The sequence below is a fragment of the Mesoplodon bidens genome (genome assembly GCF_964165515.1).
Source record: "Mesoplodon bidens genome assembly, chromosome: 11".
Classification (NCBI taxonomy): Eukaryota; Metazoa; Chordata; class Mammalia; order Artiodactyla; family Ziphiidae; genus Mesoplodon; species Mesoplodon bidens.
Window position 1 is genome coordinate 4000892 of NC_138167.1, and position 19144 is coordinate 4020035.

General features: G+C 38.6%; 1 protein-coding gene across 2 annotated transcripts in view; it reads right to left on the reverse strand.

Annotated features, from left to right (window-relative positions):
• FERRY3 (FERRY endosomal RAB5 effector complex subunit 3) overlaps window positions 1-19132 on the reverse strand; it is a 38271-nt gene extending 19139 nt beyond the window's left edge. For both annotated transcript variants that reach the window (XM_081249176.1, XM_081249177.1), the window contains exons 1-9: window positions 18829-19132; window positions 17020-17222; window positions 14911-15056; window positions 12397-12578; window positions 9234-9333; window positions 9023-9144; window positions 3025-3131; window positions 2462-2659; window positions 1485-1613 (exon numbers count right to left, since the gene is read on the reverse strand). In XM_081249176.1, coding sequence (XP_081105302.1) covers window positions 1485-1613; window positions 2462-2659; window positions 3025-3131; window positions 9023-9144; window positions 9234-9333; window positions 12397-12578; window positions 14911-15056; window positions 17020-17197 — 1162 coding nt within the window. In that variant the 5' untranslated portion in view covers window positions 17198-17222; window positions 18829-19132. The remainder of the gene's footprint in view (window positions 1-1484; window positions 1614-2461; window positions 2660-3024; window positions 3132-9022; window positions 9145-9233; window positions 9334-12396; window positions 12579-14910; window positions 15057-17019; window positions 17223-18828) is intronic.
• Between the last annotated feature and the right edge of the window lie 12 nt (window positions 19133-19144).

A 19144-nucleotide genomic window follows, 5' to 3' on the forward strand; every position in this document is an offset into this window, starting at 1 on the left:
GGACAGAGAAGTGTGCAGAGAAAGTTGCCATTTGTGTGAAAAGGCAAAATACATAAATACACACATACACCCGCTCACACACACACACACAAACATGTCCGGAAGGTACATGTGACACAGCACTGGCTGCCTCTGGAGCAGGAAACTGGATGGCTGGTGGACAGAGATACAAAGACTTTCACTGTATGCTCTTTTGTACAGTTTGAATTGTGAATCTGCAGATTGTCTTACCTATTTTAGAAATGATTAAAATATAAATAAAACGTTTTTTAAAAAATCTACTGAATAAACACGAAAACTACCGTGACTGCTAATCAAGTTGAGCCTAGAGAGCTGCATTTTAGAATTCTAGCATCAAGAGAACAGGAGGAATTCCTCATGGGATAGAGAACAAAGACACCAAGCAAAGATACAACAGTCTCTCTCTCTGTTTACTAGAAGATACAAAACATGTGAACCCAAAGTATATAAGGGTTTCTTTGAAACACTGCAGTTGCAAAACAAACAAACAAGACAGACATCCAAAGTACCAGAAGTAGATTTAAAGGTCTGACCAGCAACCGTTTAAAACCCTGCCGTATTTTATTTCCTGGGCAAGACATCAAGTTTCCATAAGAAATAATAAAACACTGAGTATGCACTCAAGCCAGATAGAAGCATGTATTATAATTTTATGCCTGTGACATAACATGAAATGTCAGAAAAATCAGAAAAACACACCTTATGCATATTTTTAAATGAATACTACTCTTATATTTTTTAGCTCCTAACTAAACAGACTTATGGCACCAATTTAATTTTTAAAAAGACTACTTTTTAAACTTTCATTTTTCAATTAAAGATAGCAGAACTACTCCATAATTTGTTTTCTTTTATGTCTTCCCTAAGGTCTCCTTAGGCATAAATAGAAGTCTTCTGAAGAAAAATGCCATGAACTTCTTCCATAGCTTTAAAATCATCTTCCAGTAAATTTCCTAGAAGGATGTTCAGATTGTGGATAAATATAGAAAAAGCAGGACATAATTGTAAACTTAGTAATTTTTTAAAAGAACAACCAAAACCAATTCTTGTAACTGACTTTGTGCTACCTAAGTGGATCAAAGATAGAACATATAAAAAGTGTATATTTGGGGCTATTTACCCTATGATTTCAATGTCCTTTATAGTACTAATTATATCCATTTTAGAGATGCAGAACTTGGATCAAAAGATCACCAACTTTCCACTGAGTGCCTACTTCAAGTATAACTATGGAATTGAATTTTAAAAACAGTTTTTCTAAGGATCTTGAACAAAATCACACAAACAAGGAAATTAAGAACAGAATTCAAGCTTCTAAAGACCTTGAATTTTGTTCTTAATTTCTTTCTTGCATCTTCCCACCAATACAACTCTCTCTACTTCAGATGGCCCATATGCTAGGAGAGTGCTTAGGGACAGAACATCCTGAAAGTGAAATTTTTAAAAATCTGAGTCTCACTGACCGTGTGATTCTTTCAGCTTGCTCCTGCGCTGGGTTCTGGCATAAAGTACCACCTGCTGGACAACCTCCAGCTGCTCTTCAATTCGGGGAAAATGAAAGTCAGTGCATTCTTGGCAAACTGTGGCGAAATCTAAGGGACCCAACACAGTTACGAACTTCTAAAGGTGAAGTATCAAGTATTTAGTATTTACTTACAGACAATGAGATCTAGCAGAGAGAGAATACAGCATTCACAAGGACAACTTCTCAAACTTGTCCTTTCAATAATTATGTCTTACTAAGTTAGGGGACAACAATTTGGTTTTGATCAGAAACTTAATCTCTCAATCGCCCAGAAGAGTAAACAATTAATAGGCAAGGAAATTTTAATATAAGTCCAAACCTTCTTTAAATAATATATACTTTGATCATAATCCAGTCCCCAAAAGTGCTAAGAAATATAAGGTTCTTTTATTTATAATAGAAAATAAACTCTATTCAAGCTTCTTTTAAAAACAGTTATACATTTGAATATACTTTATATATTAAAATTTTTTTAATAATCATAAAAAATTAATTGTACTAAGAGGGAAAGTAGAATTTTACCTAGCATATTTAAGAAATAGGTTATTTAAAAGAAGAAAGAAAAAAAGGACAAATGGATGAACTAAAATTCACTGAGTCAGGATCTGCTCCTTTTTGAAAAATACATTTATATCTTGATTATTCTTTTTGTTATACCTTGAAACAAGGATCCTGTAAGAGTATTATCTACAATGTGGTAGAATTTTAAGAAAAATGAAATACCTGAAGCACACTAGGCCTGCTAAAGTCTGAAACAAATCTCAAATGGCAGTGTCTGGGTATGTGTGCTGTTTGGTCTACTTGAATACTGGGGTGACTCATGCCTTTTTTTAAGTTTTTCACTAATTCCTTTCTTTTTAGAATGGCATTAAGTGGAGAACTTTAATGGCATAAATATGCATAATGTTAACTTACCTCTTTTAATACCACTATATGAATTGATTCGGTTATCCACTAGCAACACCAGGCCACAGAGGGACGTGGAGTAAAGCGACAGTGCTGTCTGGAGTCGGTGGAGCTTCACACCGCTCCGGTGGCTCCTCTTGTGCTTACAGAAATCCAGCATATCTGCTCTCAGCAACCTCAGGTTATGCATGGTCTTCAACTGGGCTCCTGGGGGTAGGCAACAGGCCCAGAGAGATACTTAGACAGCTGCAGAAAGCCAGCAGGGCAGGAGGCAAATCTCTGTGGCAAGAATCCAGATAAATCTGTGCTACGAATAATTAAAATGGGCCTTGCAATTTTCTATTTGAATAACTATTAACATTTCATCTTTCTATTTGCAAAGAAATAATATATGAGCTAAAATAGAAAACTTATAGCCAATAAACCCTAGGCTTTCTTGGAGCAGAACATGATTTTTAATAAAAAGAACCTGGGTATATTCTACTCATATGCTAGGGATTTTTCTCTTACAGCATTAAAAAATGTTTCACAGGTTACAATAAATTGTGACTGCAAAAAATTAATATACTTACCTAAGTGAATGGTAAAACTTTCTTCTAACTTTCTCTGTTCCTCATAAATCCTTCCATTTGCTTCAGCGGATTCTCTGAGCTGACTCGGTTGAACTTTAATTTCCTCACTGAAATTGAAAAAAGTATTGATATGCTTTTCTTTCTTTTTTGTATGTTTGTCAAAAACCTTTCCTAAAGGAAAGCAAGCTTTACAGTGAAATGAGATGAAACAGCAGAAAGTAGCACTTAATTTATTCCTAAATTTATCCTTTGTCCATGGGGACAAGTAAGATCATTAACACAGGTTGTAAAATTCCTACTTCTTCTTTCATTTCTTTGGTTATTTCTTTCAGTAAGTGATGCATATTTTTTTAGTCATTACAATATTGATTATATGTCATCATTTAATATTTCTTAGTAGCCTAAGAAAATGATTAAATGAAGTGACTAACATTAATATGTTTAAAATGACATTTTAATATATCCTCTATCAGCCTCAGGGCTGGCAAAACTAGAAAATAAGTGAAGTGACAGAAATGAAAACTAAAAATTAAAATGTCAAATAAATGTCAAATAATAAAAAAAGATGAAGCTCGTTTTGATGTATTCATATCCTCTTTTTTTTTTCTTTGTTTTACCATTTCCTGATTTTTCACCACCAACCGTCTCCCATTAAAGGACTTCTCTCTTCACTCTACTCTGCCCTTGCACTTCCGGAAAAGGTTTCCATGGAGGCACCAGAACTGTACAACTGTTCAATTCAAATTTCATGGTGAGCTGAAGATGGTATAAGTCTGTAACAGTCATCCACGCCCCTGACTACATTTTTGGGGTCAATCCAAACAGCCTCATTAGCGTCACTGATTGACTTCATTAGTAAATATGGCAAATTTAAACCCCAAAGTAAATTCACATAAATTTATATTAATAAAATATCCTCATCTTAGGACACAGAAAGCCACAAGAGAATGATGTTCCCATGCTAATAGCAAGAAAAGCCTAGATAACCCATAAGATCATAAATTTTCTGGAGCTCATCAGAGATTTGAGGTAACAAGGCAACCAAGAAACTAAATTCTAAAGTGTGACACGCTTTAGAAGGAGAGACAGGACACACAGATAGTTTTCAGTTTGGGCAGAGCACAGTAGAAGTGGGTTGCTGTAATGTATATAAGAGGGTAAGAAAAAATCAGCTAAAATTTTAACAAATTCTTGAAGGTCAAGTATGGGCTAGCATGTCCATTTAGAACAGCTATGAGCTCCAGGCACCAGGGGACTTTGCATATGCTCTTGCAAACTCTTTCCTGTTGGCCTCCACCAGGTGCTTCCAAGAAAACCTTGGGGGCAGGGCAAGAGAAGAGACAGGCCACTCGGTGGCACAGGCAGATGTGCTAAGAGTGCCCCAAGCCCAAGGCCCCGATCTGCTGGACTTACCTAAGACTGAAGCTGGACAAAGACCACAGAGACCCGCCTCCCACCCCTGACCAGGAGCCTGGCATCAAGTAACAACAACGTTAGTCTACTGCTGGCGGGTGGGCAGAGCAACAGCACACACGGGGACCTCCTGCTGTGGCACAGGCCTGCAAAGGCTACTGAAAGCTGAGGGTGGAGCAGGATGACAGAGAAGTCTAGAAGCCAAAGCCCCACTCTCAACACAAACTGGCAGCAGTGCACTGTTGTAGAAAATGAAGCCTGTGGTGGACTGAAGAGCAGAAACCAAACACAGCCCAACTGCTGACTAGACTTCCATAACCTTCACATGAATGGCCTGCTCATTTCTGGGCATAAGTACAATTGACCTCAGTCTCTTCTTTTCTAATACACACAACAGCCAGCATTCAGTTTTAAAAAGAGAGAGAAACAGAGAGGGGGAAAGACCTAAAAAAGCAAGCAAAAATAGATAAATAACCCACTGTCAAGAGAGAAAGCAATCAACAGAAACAGACTTAGAGATGACCCAGATATTGGGGCTAAAAGAAAGGGACTTTCAAATAACTATGACTAATATGCTAAAATATTTAGTGTAAAACAACACACAGGACAGATAAGGAATGTCAGCAAAGAGAGAAGTACTAGAAATAAAACATGCTATCAGATTGATGATCACAGATGTCAATTCCTTTGACAGGCTCATCAGCAGACCACCAATCGTTTTATGATGCCACGATTACCCTGATATCAAAACCAAATGAAGGGCTTCCCCGGTGGCGCAGTGGTTGAGAATCTGCCTGCCAATGCAGGGGACACGGGTTCGAGCCCTGGTTTGGGAAGATGCCACATGCCTCGGAGCAACTAGGCCCGTGAGCCACAACTACTGATCCTGCGCGTCTGGAGCCTGTGCTCCGCAACGAGAGGCCGTGATAGTGAGAGGCCTGCGCACCGCGATGAAAAGTGGTCCCCACTTGCCGCAACTAGAGAAAGCCCTCGCACAGAAACGAAGACCCAACACAGCCAAAATAAATAAATAAATAAAAATTAAAAAAAAAAAAAAACAAATGAAGATATTATAAGAAAAACAAAGTTACAGACCAACATATATATAGTGGACGTATTTATTTACTACTTTATAGTGGATCTATTTAAATTTACATATAATATATATGAAATAATACATCATGAGTTACATGTATAAATTTGAACCATACAATTTCTAGAAGAAAACATAGGAGAAAACCTTTGTGATCTTGAATTAGGCAATGATAACTGAGATAAGAAACAAACCATTTAAAAATTGATAAATTAGGGCTTCCCTGGTGGCACAGTGGTTGAGAGTCCGCCTGCCGATGCAGGGGACGCGGGTTCGTGCCCCAGTCCGGGAAGATCCCACATGCCGCGGAGCGGCTGGGCCCGTGAGCCATGGCCATTGAGCCTGCACGTCCGGAGCCTGTGCTCCGCAACAGGAGAGGCCACAGCAGTGAGAGGCCCACGTACCACAAAAAATAAATAAATAAATAAAAATAAAAATTGATAAATTAGGGCTTCCCTGGTGGCGCAGTGGTTGAGAGTCCGCCTGCCGATGCAGGGGACACGGGTTCGTGCCCCGGTCTGGGAAGATCCCACATGCCGCGGAGTGGCTGGGACCGTGAGCCATGGCCGCTGAGCCTGTGCGTCCGGAGCCTGGGCTCCGCAACGGGAGAGGCCACAACAGTGAGAGGCCCGCGTATCGCAAAAAAAAAAAAAAAAAAATTGATAAATTACACTTAATTAAAATGAAAAACTTTGCTCTTCAAAAGAAACCATTAAGAAAATGAAACAACAAGCCACAGCATGAGAGAAAATATTTGTAAAACACATATCTGATGATAGACCTGTATCCAGAATATATAGAGAACTTTCACAACTCAATAATAATAATGGAAAAAAAAAGAGAGGTATGGATAGAAGATCAGCACATGAAAAAATGTTCAATGTTAGTAGCCGTCCAGGAAATGCAAAGTAAAACCACAATGAGACGCCACTACAAAACCTACTAGAATTGCTGAATATCACCACCAGGTGCTGAGGAGGGTGAGGAGCCCCTGGGACCCTCCCACATTGGTGGTGGGAGTGCGAGATGGTACAGCCACTTTGGAGAACCAGCTTCTTATAAAATTAAGCACACCATGGATTTTACTTCCCATGTTTTCCAGCAATCTCACTCCTAGGTATTTACATAAGAAAATTATAAACATATGTCTCTAGAAAGACCAATATGTGAATGTTTATAGCCTCTTTATTTATAATTGCCGAAATACTTTGAATGTCCACCACTGAGTGAATGGATAAACAAAGAATAACAGAGCAATAAAAAGGGAAGAACCACTCATAAATGCAACAACATGAATGAGTCTCAAAAGCGTTATGTCAAGTGAAGGAAGAAAGACACAAACTGCTACATACAGCTTCATTCCATTTATATGACATTTTGTAAAAATCAAAATGACAGGGACAGAAATCAGATCAGGTTGCCACAAGCTGGGCAAGGGGAAGGGGGGTTAATATAAAGGTATAAAAAGGAAATGCTATGTCTTGATTGCAGTGATGGTTTCATGACTAATTAAGTTTGTCAAAACTCATCAAAATGTAAACCTAAAACAAGTGACTTTTACTCTATGTAATTTATCTTTCAATAGACCTGACTTTAAACAAAAGGGCAAAAACGGACATATATACACTACCAAATGTAAAACAGATAGCCAGTGGAAAGCAGCTGCAAAGCACAGGGAGATCAGTTCGGTGCTTTGTGACCACCTAGAGGGGTGGGATAGGGAGGGTGGGAGGGAGACGCAAGAGGGAGGAGATATGGGGATATATGTATATGTATAACTGACTCACTTTGTTATAAAGCAGAAACTAACACAACATTGTAAAGCAATTATACTCCAATAAAGATGTTAAAAAAATAAATAAATAAATTTTTTAAATTGATCAATCTCACACAGGAGTTCTATACGTAGTTATGTTGAAAACGGGTTTCTGCTCCCCAAGGAAATCCCTATCAAAAAGGAAAGCAAACTAACCAAGTCACAGTAAAAATACTCTTTCCTAGGAATATTTGGTTTTTAAAGCAGCAGCAGCTAGAGGCCAATATTTACAAAGGTATTGATCCTATAGAATGAATTTCTGAAACTAGAGGAGTAAAGCAAGAGATAATTTTTGCAGCAAGAGGCTTTCTTAGCTTCCATAGGTTGATGACTTCCTACTTTTCTGACCACAATATAGAGTACATATTTCACATTTTGGCTCCATGCACACATGAGTAACGTGCTGATATTTTTTCCCCCAGTCTATTCTGTTCAGTTCTGTTCCATTCAATTCCATTCCATTTTATTGTCATTTTTAAAAGTCCAATTGGAAAGTAAGGGATCTAGCACGGTCCCTGGCAGACTGCAACCAGCAATTTGCGAAACACCATTGGACCTTATAGTACACAGGTGTTCCCAGCCTGTCGCCTCACCTGTCCCTTTGTATTGTATTCAGCACTATTTTCATTTGAAATGAGGGGGATATATATGTTAGTATCCAGGAGGTTATCCCATTTCTAATTATAAAAAATTGTTTAAATATTTCTATTGGGGAAAACAACAACACAAATGACAGATTATAATAAGAGATGATACAGACTGTGTCAGGTAAATAGTTTAATGATAATCCATCCCTCTGCCTGGTTTACACCCATCCCATAAATATTTATTTATATGCCTGTGTCAAGAGCTAGACACTTGACAAAGACCTGGGTATACGACAGCAGAAAAACAGACATGGTTTTTGTCTTCAAGGCAAGACAGGTGGGGGAGAATGACATTAGACAAATAAAGGGCAATATCTAAATGTTTATAGCATACACTAGAAGATGCTGGAAATAGGATTATTATACTGTACTAAATATATTCCCAATCGGATATACTTTAGGATTTGAAAGAAGAAATTCTCAAAGGTGAGTACACAGCCAGGAAAGAACAGGCACTGTCGAGCTCTAGGGCAACACGTGAAACACAATGTATTTAGGCCATAAGGCACCACACAAATTGTGACTTATGGAAAGTCCTCTAGACTATTTCGGTACCTTGTACATGCTTCTGTTACTGCACACATCATTCTGTACAGTACTGTTTTATTCACAGGTCAGTGTCTCTAGAATATAAGCTCCACATGGGCAGTTATCTTTTTTTTGCTCTTCTGCTTAAAGAGTGCTTGGCATTTAAGGTGCAGTCGACCAGTGTGTACTGCACTGAAAGGAAGCCAACTTAAGGAAACAAGAGACGGTAATGGCGGTATTTAGGTATACACACCCACAAGATTTACAAGGCTAAGTTCTAGCGGGGAAATCACTACTGTAAAACAGCCAGTTACCCGCCCCACCCCGCAAATCATCCACATAAAGTCTATAAAATGAAAGGTGTTAAAAGAAGTATAAATTATCTTGAATTTTCACCGGCAACTTAAAAATATCTACAACTAAAAAGGTCCAGTTTTACAATAAATACAAACTATTACTGACAATGACCTTCATCTAATAAAAACAACACCCTATTAATACCTGAGAGAGCTGTTTTTGGGGTTTTTTAGGTCTTGATGAAGTTTCATCACCCATTCCTGATACTCTTGCTTTTGTATGGCAGTCGACTGTTTTAATTCATTGGACCATTTATTTTCCAAGTCCTAAAAAGAGACAGTACACTACTAACTACTTTTTTTACAAAAATAAATAAGTGGAAAATGCAACCCAAAAGCCATTATACTTCACTCACCTGCTGGGATTCAAAATGCTGAGCAGCCAGTGAATTTACATCTTGATCTGTCAGTGATTTTCCCAGTTCTTGCATCACTTTTTCCATTTCAGTGCCTTGTCTGAACCGTAAATAAAGCAGATCAGATATATTCATCAAAGTTTTAATACAACCACTCTGGATTTATTGAACAACCTCTACAAAGTCAAAAGAAAATTTTTGTTTTCTAGGACTATGTCCAGTTAGGGCAACTATACTACCTGGAAGGCACTTTGAAGCCTTGCCAATGGAGATGTGGAAATAATAATGATAATGTCATATAATATCAACAACGTCATTTGTGCAGCTAAATTGGAATCTAAATTGAGTGCATAAATGAAAGCATTCAAAATCCAGGTGATCTTTCAACTTCCATGGCTAATATTTAAGAGGCTGCAGATTTTCACAAAGAAGATACTCTGCAATTCCAGCTTAAATACATTTTCTTTTTATTTGAACATGAGTTAAAGTGACTTCAACCTTCAAAAGGTACTTTATATTATAACCAGAAGCTGCCAATTAGGTTCTAAGAATCAAGCTGGTATTAAGTCACAAGGTTCCCTTTTTAGAGGAATATGAAATACATTCTGAAGATACATTTTAGTCTTCTTCATTTATCCAAATAAACGTACAGAAATTAAATATGGTTTCCTCTACGGGAAAAACTAATCAGTGGTGTTAGAAGTTCAGATAATGGTTATTTATGGGGGAAATGGGTGGTGACTGCCGGATGGGCAGGAGGGAGCCTTCTGCAGGTCTGGAAATCATTTCTTGATCTGGGAGATGAGCACATGGGTGTACTTACTTTGTGAAAATTTATGGAGCTGTATACCTATCGTTTATTGCCTTTTCTGTATGTGTATTATATTTTGGTAAGTTCATTAAAATTATCTTCTAATAAAAATGTACTTAAAAAAATTGTCCTGAAACATATTTCAAACAAACTTGTAAACAACGAAACACAGACATGAACTAAAAGGATTTTACTATCATTCTAGTCAATTTAAGTAAATTGCTCTTAAAAGAGAACTTATACTTATTTATAACAACTGATTAAGATACTTATATGTATATGATAAATGAAACTCATTCATATGTTATACTTCTATACATTTCTATGTATACCTTCTAGTATTAAATATTCAATATCACTTAATTCCCACTTAACTATAAGTGGGCAGGTGACCCCATTAATTTTTTAATAACTACTAGAGGTCAGGTGAAGGAGTGCTTGCAAGTAAGATTGTTATTTAAAACAGAAGTAACTACTAAGCATTAATAAATATAAACTTCGATACAAATATATTAATATTTTACATTACACATGCTCCCTCTAGTGGATAAAGAGTATCATTGCCACTTTTAAGTTTCAAAGAAATATCTTGAATCTGATTTGCTCAAAGAAGCAAATTTCCAGTGAGGAAAAAGAAGACCAATAAATAATAATTCAACAAATAAAATTTCACGAACATTTATTTCACCCTAAATGTTTTACAAGTGCAAGTAGTTAATGATACAGTTAATGATACAATATATATTTTCTATGATTAAGATCAAAGAAAATTTTATTATTTTTCAGATGAAATACTAACAATCTATTGGCTCAGTATGTCTGGTGGGGTGATTCTGACAACCTGTATATTACCTCGAACAAACTTAGGAAAGAAGATCATTATAACAATTGATGCTATACTGAGAAAAGTTCTTTTAAAGATGTAAAATGGAATTAAAATGAAAGGAGAAATGAGAAAAGGTGTCACTTCTGCTCATGAATTAGATAAATGAGTTAAGCACCAAAATTGTGGGTGAACTTCCATCAATGAATTCCAACTCACCATTAGTTATACTGTTCACCTTTTCAAAAAATATTACCTACCTTAAAGGGAACATAGCTTATTTTTATTTTTTAAGCTACCAGTTTGGACTTGTGAAAAATAAACTATAAAACTGTTCTTAAAATAAATGTATTCAAATACTATTTATACGTTTAGGTGGGGAAAAGCAAAGCCCCATCAAGAAGTCTGGCCAAAGGACATTTCAAAAAATAACGTAAACCAAAACAAACCCCTGCTGAAAAACCATTCCACGATAGAAAATGTATATGAAGTACCAGTAAATGCAGATAATTAGTAAGTTAATTCAGATTCCCAAAGGACAGATTCAGAATGAGATGAAGATTATATTATTTGAAGTCCTGGTAGGAAAAGTCAAACAAATGTAGCTCAACATAAGGTAATTCATTATTGTTAGGTAATTATACTCTTACCTATTTTAAAAAATCCAATCTGTATTTCATTCTTCAAGTATGTTCACAATATGATTGGCTACATAATAAAGAACTAGAAGAAAATCAAATTTTTGCCTCAGTAAAATGGGGACGATAACAGTAGGATTGTGCTAAGAGATCCAGTGAGACAGGGTATCCGTTATGGACTGCATGTTTGTGTCTCCCCTGAATTCATATGTTGAAACCCTAACCCTCAATGTGATGGTATCCGGAGGTGGGGCCTTTGGGAGGTAAGTAGGTTTAGGTGAGCTCAAGAGGTTGGAGCCGTCCTGATGGAATTAGTGCCTAGAAGAGGTGCTACAGCTGTCTGTCTACGAGCAACACACCAGGAGCACGCACTGAGGAAACACCACGTGAGCGACATTAAGAAGGCACGGTCTGCAAGCCAGGCAGTGGGTCCTCAGCAGACATGGAGTCTGCTGGCACCTTGATCTTGGACTACCCAGCCTCCAGACGGTTAGAAATCAATTTCTGTTGTTTAAGCCACCCAGTCTGTGGTATTTTTTTTTTTTCAAGAGCAGCCTGAACTAAGACAGCATCCAAAGCACTTTGCACAGTGCCTGGAACAAAGCAGACCTTCAAAAGAGGTAAGCTATTCCTCTTATTAGAACTAAGAATAGATAAGACCACCGTACTTGTTTAGGTAAATCACTGGAGAAGTTCTATAAACCTATGAGGACCTCATCTTCCCAGATGAAATGACAGATTTAAATGCATAAGAAAATTAATTTCTAAAGTTAAAGATTCTTTTTATTCGATTCTTCAATTTTATAACAAAATGGGAACAAGCTGTTCTGCAGCCCATCAATATTTGATGACATAACATTTAATTATGATAATGCAAGAACTTTGAAATACCTCTCTCGTAATTTTTTCAGCTCCACATCTCTTTCGCCAATCAGTTCTGAGATACTAACAAAGTAATTGTGTTCCAAGTTTAGGAGAGTTTCAGAGGCAGGAGAATGGATTAGGTCATGGTACACATCTGCGAAATCTTCATCCCAGCTGGGCTCCTCGGGCCTTGCATGCTCTAATGTGGTCTACGAGATGAGACACGAATAGTCTTAAATCTTGATGTAGTATGTTTATTTATTAACACACTACTAGAGAAGTGCATATATTATGATTCCATTTCTGTACATCAAAGGACAGAAAGACCCTCCATCTATATATATGTATATAGGTTACATAGGATTATCTGAATATACAAAAAAAATACAGAAAGATGTCAACTAAGCTGTTAATGTGGGTTACCTGGAGGCAGGGGTAAGGGGAAGGCGTTAATGTGGAGGAAGAAATAGGAAGTGCCCACAAAAAAAAAAATGGTAAGTAAGCTAAGATCCCATTTCTGTGAAACTCAAACACACTCAAAGGGGCTGTTTTGGCAGAGTGGGACTTCTGAAGACCTTTACTTTGTATTCTAAGGTGCTGCATAACAGAATAACTTGCATATATTAATTATATAATCAGAAGAGGCTTTCCATTATTAAAAATATATTGCTATGAAAGGTTTTGTAGGCTATATATTTAGAGAATGAGGTTACCTATGCAATAACACTGACCTTGAAAACCCAATTCATGCATAGGATTTTATATCAAGATGTACATTTGCAATCTTCTTACTCTGAACTTTTCAAGTATTGTTTTCCTTATAAAATGTAAGGGGCTTCCCTGGTGGCGCAGTGGTTAAGAGTCCGCCTGCCGATGCAGGGGACACGGGTTCGTGCCCCTATCCCGGAAGATCCCACATGCCGCGGAGCGGCTGGGCCCGCGAGCCATGGCCACGGAGCCTGTGTGTCCGGAGCCTGTGCTCCGCAACGGGAGAGGCCACAGCAGTGAGAGGCCCGCGTACAGCAAAAAAAAAAAAAAAAAAAAAATGTAAGCATGTTTTAAAGTGTATGAAAACAGTAGCTATCAAAATGATAAAGGGACTCAGTAAACACCAATAAACAAGAAAAACAGAAACATGCAGAGAGGCAGAATGGAGATACCCCAAGCACACACACAAATCCATCCAGAGGACAGATGCCTGTCCCCAGACGTGTGCCATGCCAGCTCATCTGACACACACAGTGCTCTCCAGGGGAGGAAACTGGCATGCTGGGAAGTCTCCTGTCAAAGGTCATACAATTTAAAGGCAAAAGTGGAAATATTTTTTCTATTATTGATCTTTGCAGACAGACATCTATAAAAAACAATAATCTAAATTCTTCCCTTTTCAAAGTGAAAATGTCAAAAACTGGAATCTATGACAGGACTAAGAGTAATAATTTACCTTAAATAAAACAAATGGATAAATGACAGAAACAGGTATTTTCAACTGGGTCAATCGGGTAAACTTTTCCCCTTGTTTCTTTTCACTTATACTTCGATTGACTGCCAGATCAGGATAGAAGAGTTTCAGAAGACCAGGTGAATCTAGAAGACGGATTTCATCTACCTCATGCCTCTGAAAACCTGAACCCGCATTCTCATAACCGCTCTACATCTCTAGACCCTGGCACTGCTCTAGAAATTATAACCAGCCCATGTGACTTAAGCCTTGTTCCAAATTCACATCAGGCTCAGGCTCAAGTTTTGCAGGAAGGAGCCAGGGCCAAATCACAGGGATCTGCTTGGCCCTATGTAACACCAGACATTTGGAAACCCCATGAACCAGATCTGCTCACTACATAATTTTCAGCATCAATTTAAAACCCAGCCTAGAGTGAGCCTTGTGAATAGGCAGAAGCTACCTACACGAGAAGCACTGAACGGAGTTCTTATTTGACCTAACTGGCGCCATATTCCCTCAGGAGAGGTGACCCTAAAAAGGGGACTGTGACAGCCGAGAGGAATGGGCACTGAGTAAGGGCCTGTGGAGAAACTACTCCACGTCCAGGCCCATCTGGACTTCTCTGTCTCCTCCATCACTATACTTTAAAAACAAACAAACAAAATCACAGAAAAAGAGGTCAGATTTGCAGTTAACTGAGGCTGGGGATGGGGAAAGGGGAAACTGGATGACTGCAGTCAAAAGATGCAAACTTCCAGTTATAATAAGTACTAGGCATGTAATGTACAATGTAATAAATATAATTAACACTGCCTTATGGTATATATGAAAGTTGTTGAGAGTAAATCCTAAGCGTTCTCCGCACAAAAAAGTATTTCATTTTCTATTTCTTTAATTTTGTATCTATATGAGAGGATGGATGTTCACTAAACTTGTGATAATCACTTCGTGATGTGTGTAAATCAAAGCACTATGCTGTATGCCTTAAGCTTACACAATGTTGCACGTCAACTACATCTCAATAAAGCTGCAAGGAAAGAAACCTTCATCAAAGTTCAGAATATCCTCAAAATTTACAATGTGATCTCTTTTTTTACCTCCACGTAAGCTTTGGCCCATGTACTTGCCAGCTGATGTAAATCTACTGCACCTGACTTCACAGCTTCCAGGGCTGCTTCAGCATCTCTGTCATAATCTTTGAGGGATTCTTCTTCGATAAACTGGCTCAGAGCTTCTTTTAAGTCTGTAACAGGGACAACAAATACCATTGTCAGTACACATAAATAGGGAACATTTTACCTGGCTAAGCACATTCCAATGTCAAACTTTATTTTATCAAGCTTAACAGAATGTCTAACTAAAATAGTGTCTTAACAGAATGAGACAATGAGAATACCCTTAACCCTTAAGAGAACGTCTAACTAAAATAAAATCAGCTTAGGGGATCATTTAACTAATCTCACAATTATTCTTCTTTACAATCACAGGTTATTGAACGGTCAAAATTCTTAACTCTGATATACAACCCTGATACTAACTTAAAATGTTGGGACTTCCCTGGCTGTCCAGTGGTTAAGGGGGCGTGGGTTCAATCCCTGGTTGGGGACCTAAGATCCCACATGCCTCACGGCCAAAAAACCAAAACATAAAACAGAAGCAATATTGTAACAAATTCAATAAGACTTTAAAAATGGTCCACATCAAAAAGAATCTTAAAAAAATTAAAAATGTTAATTTCTTAAGCCTGATTCTTTATTTGAAACTGAGTAGGGAAAAGCACATAAAGACCTCCTACAGATTTAGAGCGGCTAAAGGTTTCTGTTTTTAAATGAGTTTCCTATTTAACTTTCAAGGGTATATATTGTTACAGTCTTTGAATCTGAGAGAGAAATTGAGTGATTAGTGATTATTAAAACTGATTTATTTCAGATGATCTACAATTCCAACTTTAGAGACGCTATTCAGAGACTGCTTTGAGGATATAAGAAGACCATGGCTTTCATCTTGGGCACTTGCTCCCTCACTCTCTTAGGTTGCTGGCCCTGGTGGAGGCCAGCTGCAGGTCCTGAGGTGACCCTATGAAGAGGCCCACGTGACAAGGCTTGACAACAACCTCACAAGGGATCTTGGAAACAATCCTCTGTCAGTAGAGCCTTCAGATGAGACTGTAGCCCTGACCAATGGTTTGGCTGCAACCCCATGAGAAACCCTGAGTCAGAGGCACCCAGCTAGGTTGCACCTGCATCCCTGAACGACAGTAACGGTAAGGACAAGATAATACATATTTGTTGCTTTATGCTGCTTTGAAAAAAAAAAGACTGATTGAAGAGCACTGGCACAGAAACCAGGATACCTGGGTTCTGGTCTTGGCTCTGTCATTATATAACTTTGGACCAGAGGTTCTCAGTCGTTAAGATGCATCAGAGTTCCCTGAAGAGCTTACTGGAATAGACTGCTGCATGCACTCCCAGAGTTCCTGATTCAAAGGGAATTGGGTGGAGCCTGCCCAACAATCCACATTTCTAACAAGTTCCCAAGTGATGCTGTAGCTGCTGATCAGGGAACAATTTTTGAGAATCATTGCGTTGGGCAAATAATTTAACCTTTCTAGGTACCAGTTTCCTTATTTGTACAATGAGATCGTGCTGGAAAGTTTCTAAGTTCCCTTGTAACTTCGACCTTCTATGATCCAACATATTCTCAATTAAAACATTTTCCCTCATCTGCAGACAGAACACAGACCTCTTAACATGGTTTAATACAGACTTTATTAATGACTTTATGGAATTAATTTAGGTGAGCAAAGATTATTGAAAGACGGGTACCCCTTCTCTCCCATGACATCTCAGGAATTGAGGACCGGATCATTATAAGGGCAACGCATTTAGCACATAGCTAGTGATAGCTGACATGCCTTATGAATCCATCCAACTACATTAAGAGGTTAAGAGTTCTAATCCAGACTCTGTAATTTTTCATATTTAATTTTAATTTTTATACTAAAATGCCTAATAAACAATTACAAGGGATACAGAAAAAAATACTCCATAAAACAAAGGTCTGGGGAACCTTTTTATTCTTGAAAGCTTCACATTTTGTGGTTGTTTCCAATGCTTCTTAGGTTTATGTTTTCTAATATAAAACTTCTAATGACAGAGACTATAGGAAAATAACGAAGGGATATCTTAAAAGAAATCAATATTCACCTTTTTCTATAAAGCATGGTAAATTGTGCAGCAGCATTAGACGGCCATGTAAATGACTGGCGTTCTCTTGAACAGGAAATTTGAGAGGCACCCGCAGTTCTAAGCACTGACTTCCCACTTTGAATTCATACACAAATTCCCTTTCTCTGTTGCAGAATCTTTCTCTGTTTTTCTTCATCTTCTTTGGCAGGATTTCTATAGAACTAACAACAACAACAAAACTCAGCGGGTTATAAGTCCATTTAAAAAAACCCATGATGTTTCATTATTGCTGTTCCACTTCTAAGATGTTCCCCCACTCAGAGGTTTCATTTGTGTGACTCTGAGCTGATTATTCTATTTCCCTACGTTTATCCCTGCATTTTCATCTTCGTGATGAAAACAAAGTGCTTCTTTTTTTAAGGAAAAGGTTCTTCTAAACTTCATTTAAGAAAAAAATTATGCCCACAAAATACTTAGCATTCCTAGGCAGAGTTCTCAGGAATAGGTAAGGGTCATGGAGAGAAGAACAGAGAGGATTCTTAGGAACAGACGCATGGTGGGTGGATACAGTTCATGAAACAGTTGGTGAATACAAAGTCAAAGAAACAGATCAGGGACCCACAATTTATCTTGAAGAGCTTAGAGGTGGTGGGCATGAGATCTGATTGGGGGTGGAGAGAAGGGAGATGGTGCCGGAAAGATTTCCATGAAGGAAAAAGATACAGAGAAAGTGGAAAGTACAGGACAGCCCACAAGGCAAAGTGGACACTATTCATAAAGAAGAAAATCTAGTCAAAAAGAACACAGCAACTGAAGATTTACTTATTAGCCTCCTAACTGGACTCCTGTCCCCAGGCATTTCCCCGTCAAATCAGTTCTCACACTATTCTCTACACTGAAGTCACAGCAATCGTTTTAAAGTGCATATCTGACCATGTTGCTCATCTGCTTAAAGTCCTTCTATGACATTCCTTGTACGACTCAGGATACAATACAAACTCGTTAACGGAGCTTACCACGCCCCTGCTTATACCTCCAAACTCTTATTTCAGCACCTGGGCCCCGTCCTCTCCAACACACAAATCCACAAACTTTATTTTCCAGCCATACTAAACTTCTTTCAATACCAAACCTCTCGTTCCACTCCCAACCTTTCTGAATGTTTTTCCTTTGCCCAGCACACGCTTACTGCTCTTCTTTCCTTGGCCACATCTCAGCTGAGATAGGCCCCAGGAAACCTTTTAACTTGTAGGACTGTCATTAGGCTTAATCAAATGATAAATACGAAGCATCCGACAAACATAAGATGACCAATAAATGGAAGCTGGTAAAAATAATAAAGAATAACAGGAAGCTCTATCAGTTAAAAAAATCAAAGGCTGCTAAATGAGCACACATGATGCAGGCAAAGGCAGTAAAAAAAACATTTTGCAGGGAACTGAAAATTACGGAAATAGGGGCTCATGGTCTCATCTTGTCTCGAGTCATAATTTCCGGCAAACAAAAACCATTAGCTCTGGTTTCAGTTGGTTCAACCTTTAGCCGTATTGTGTTTCAACAAATTGATACTTTAGCTCTTCTCTCTCCGCGATCTGTTATTAACAGCAGGGCTGAAATCAAGCAAGGTTTCCGTACAATTATGGGATGAGAGGAGGAGAGCTGAACCGAACTCATGCAGCCCCAGTCGAGTGGAGGTTCTGAGGCTTAAATGAGTCAGGGAAGGGAGGGCAGACAAAGAGCCGAGAAGCCACGGCCGAGTGAAGGGATCAGCCCTCAGTTAGAGGGTTTCGGTCTGAGGGGGCTTCCTCCCTCCGGTCGCGGGCTCACCTCCCCTCGTTCCGAGTCTCCTGCTGTCAGCACACCCGGCGCTGTCAACCAGCCCCGGTGCAGGAACCGTCAGCTGACCGCCGCCTTGTTTTTACAGCCGGAAGATCAGCTCCGGCAGATTCGTCCGCATCTTTTCCTCTTTCCCGGCACCCCGTGGAAAATTCCTCGGTCTAAGTGTCCCCTTGTTCCATAATACCTAGTTGAATCATTTAAAAAGTGTAAGAAGGTGTATTTCTACTGTTATTGTCCATTTCAGAGACGGCGCGGCGGTCACCGTCGTGACGAAAGTGCAGCGGTGAAGCACCAGCTCGGCTCT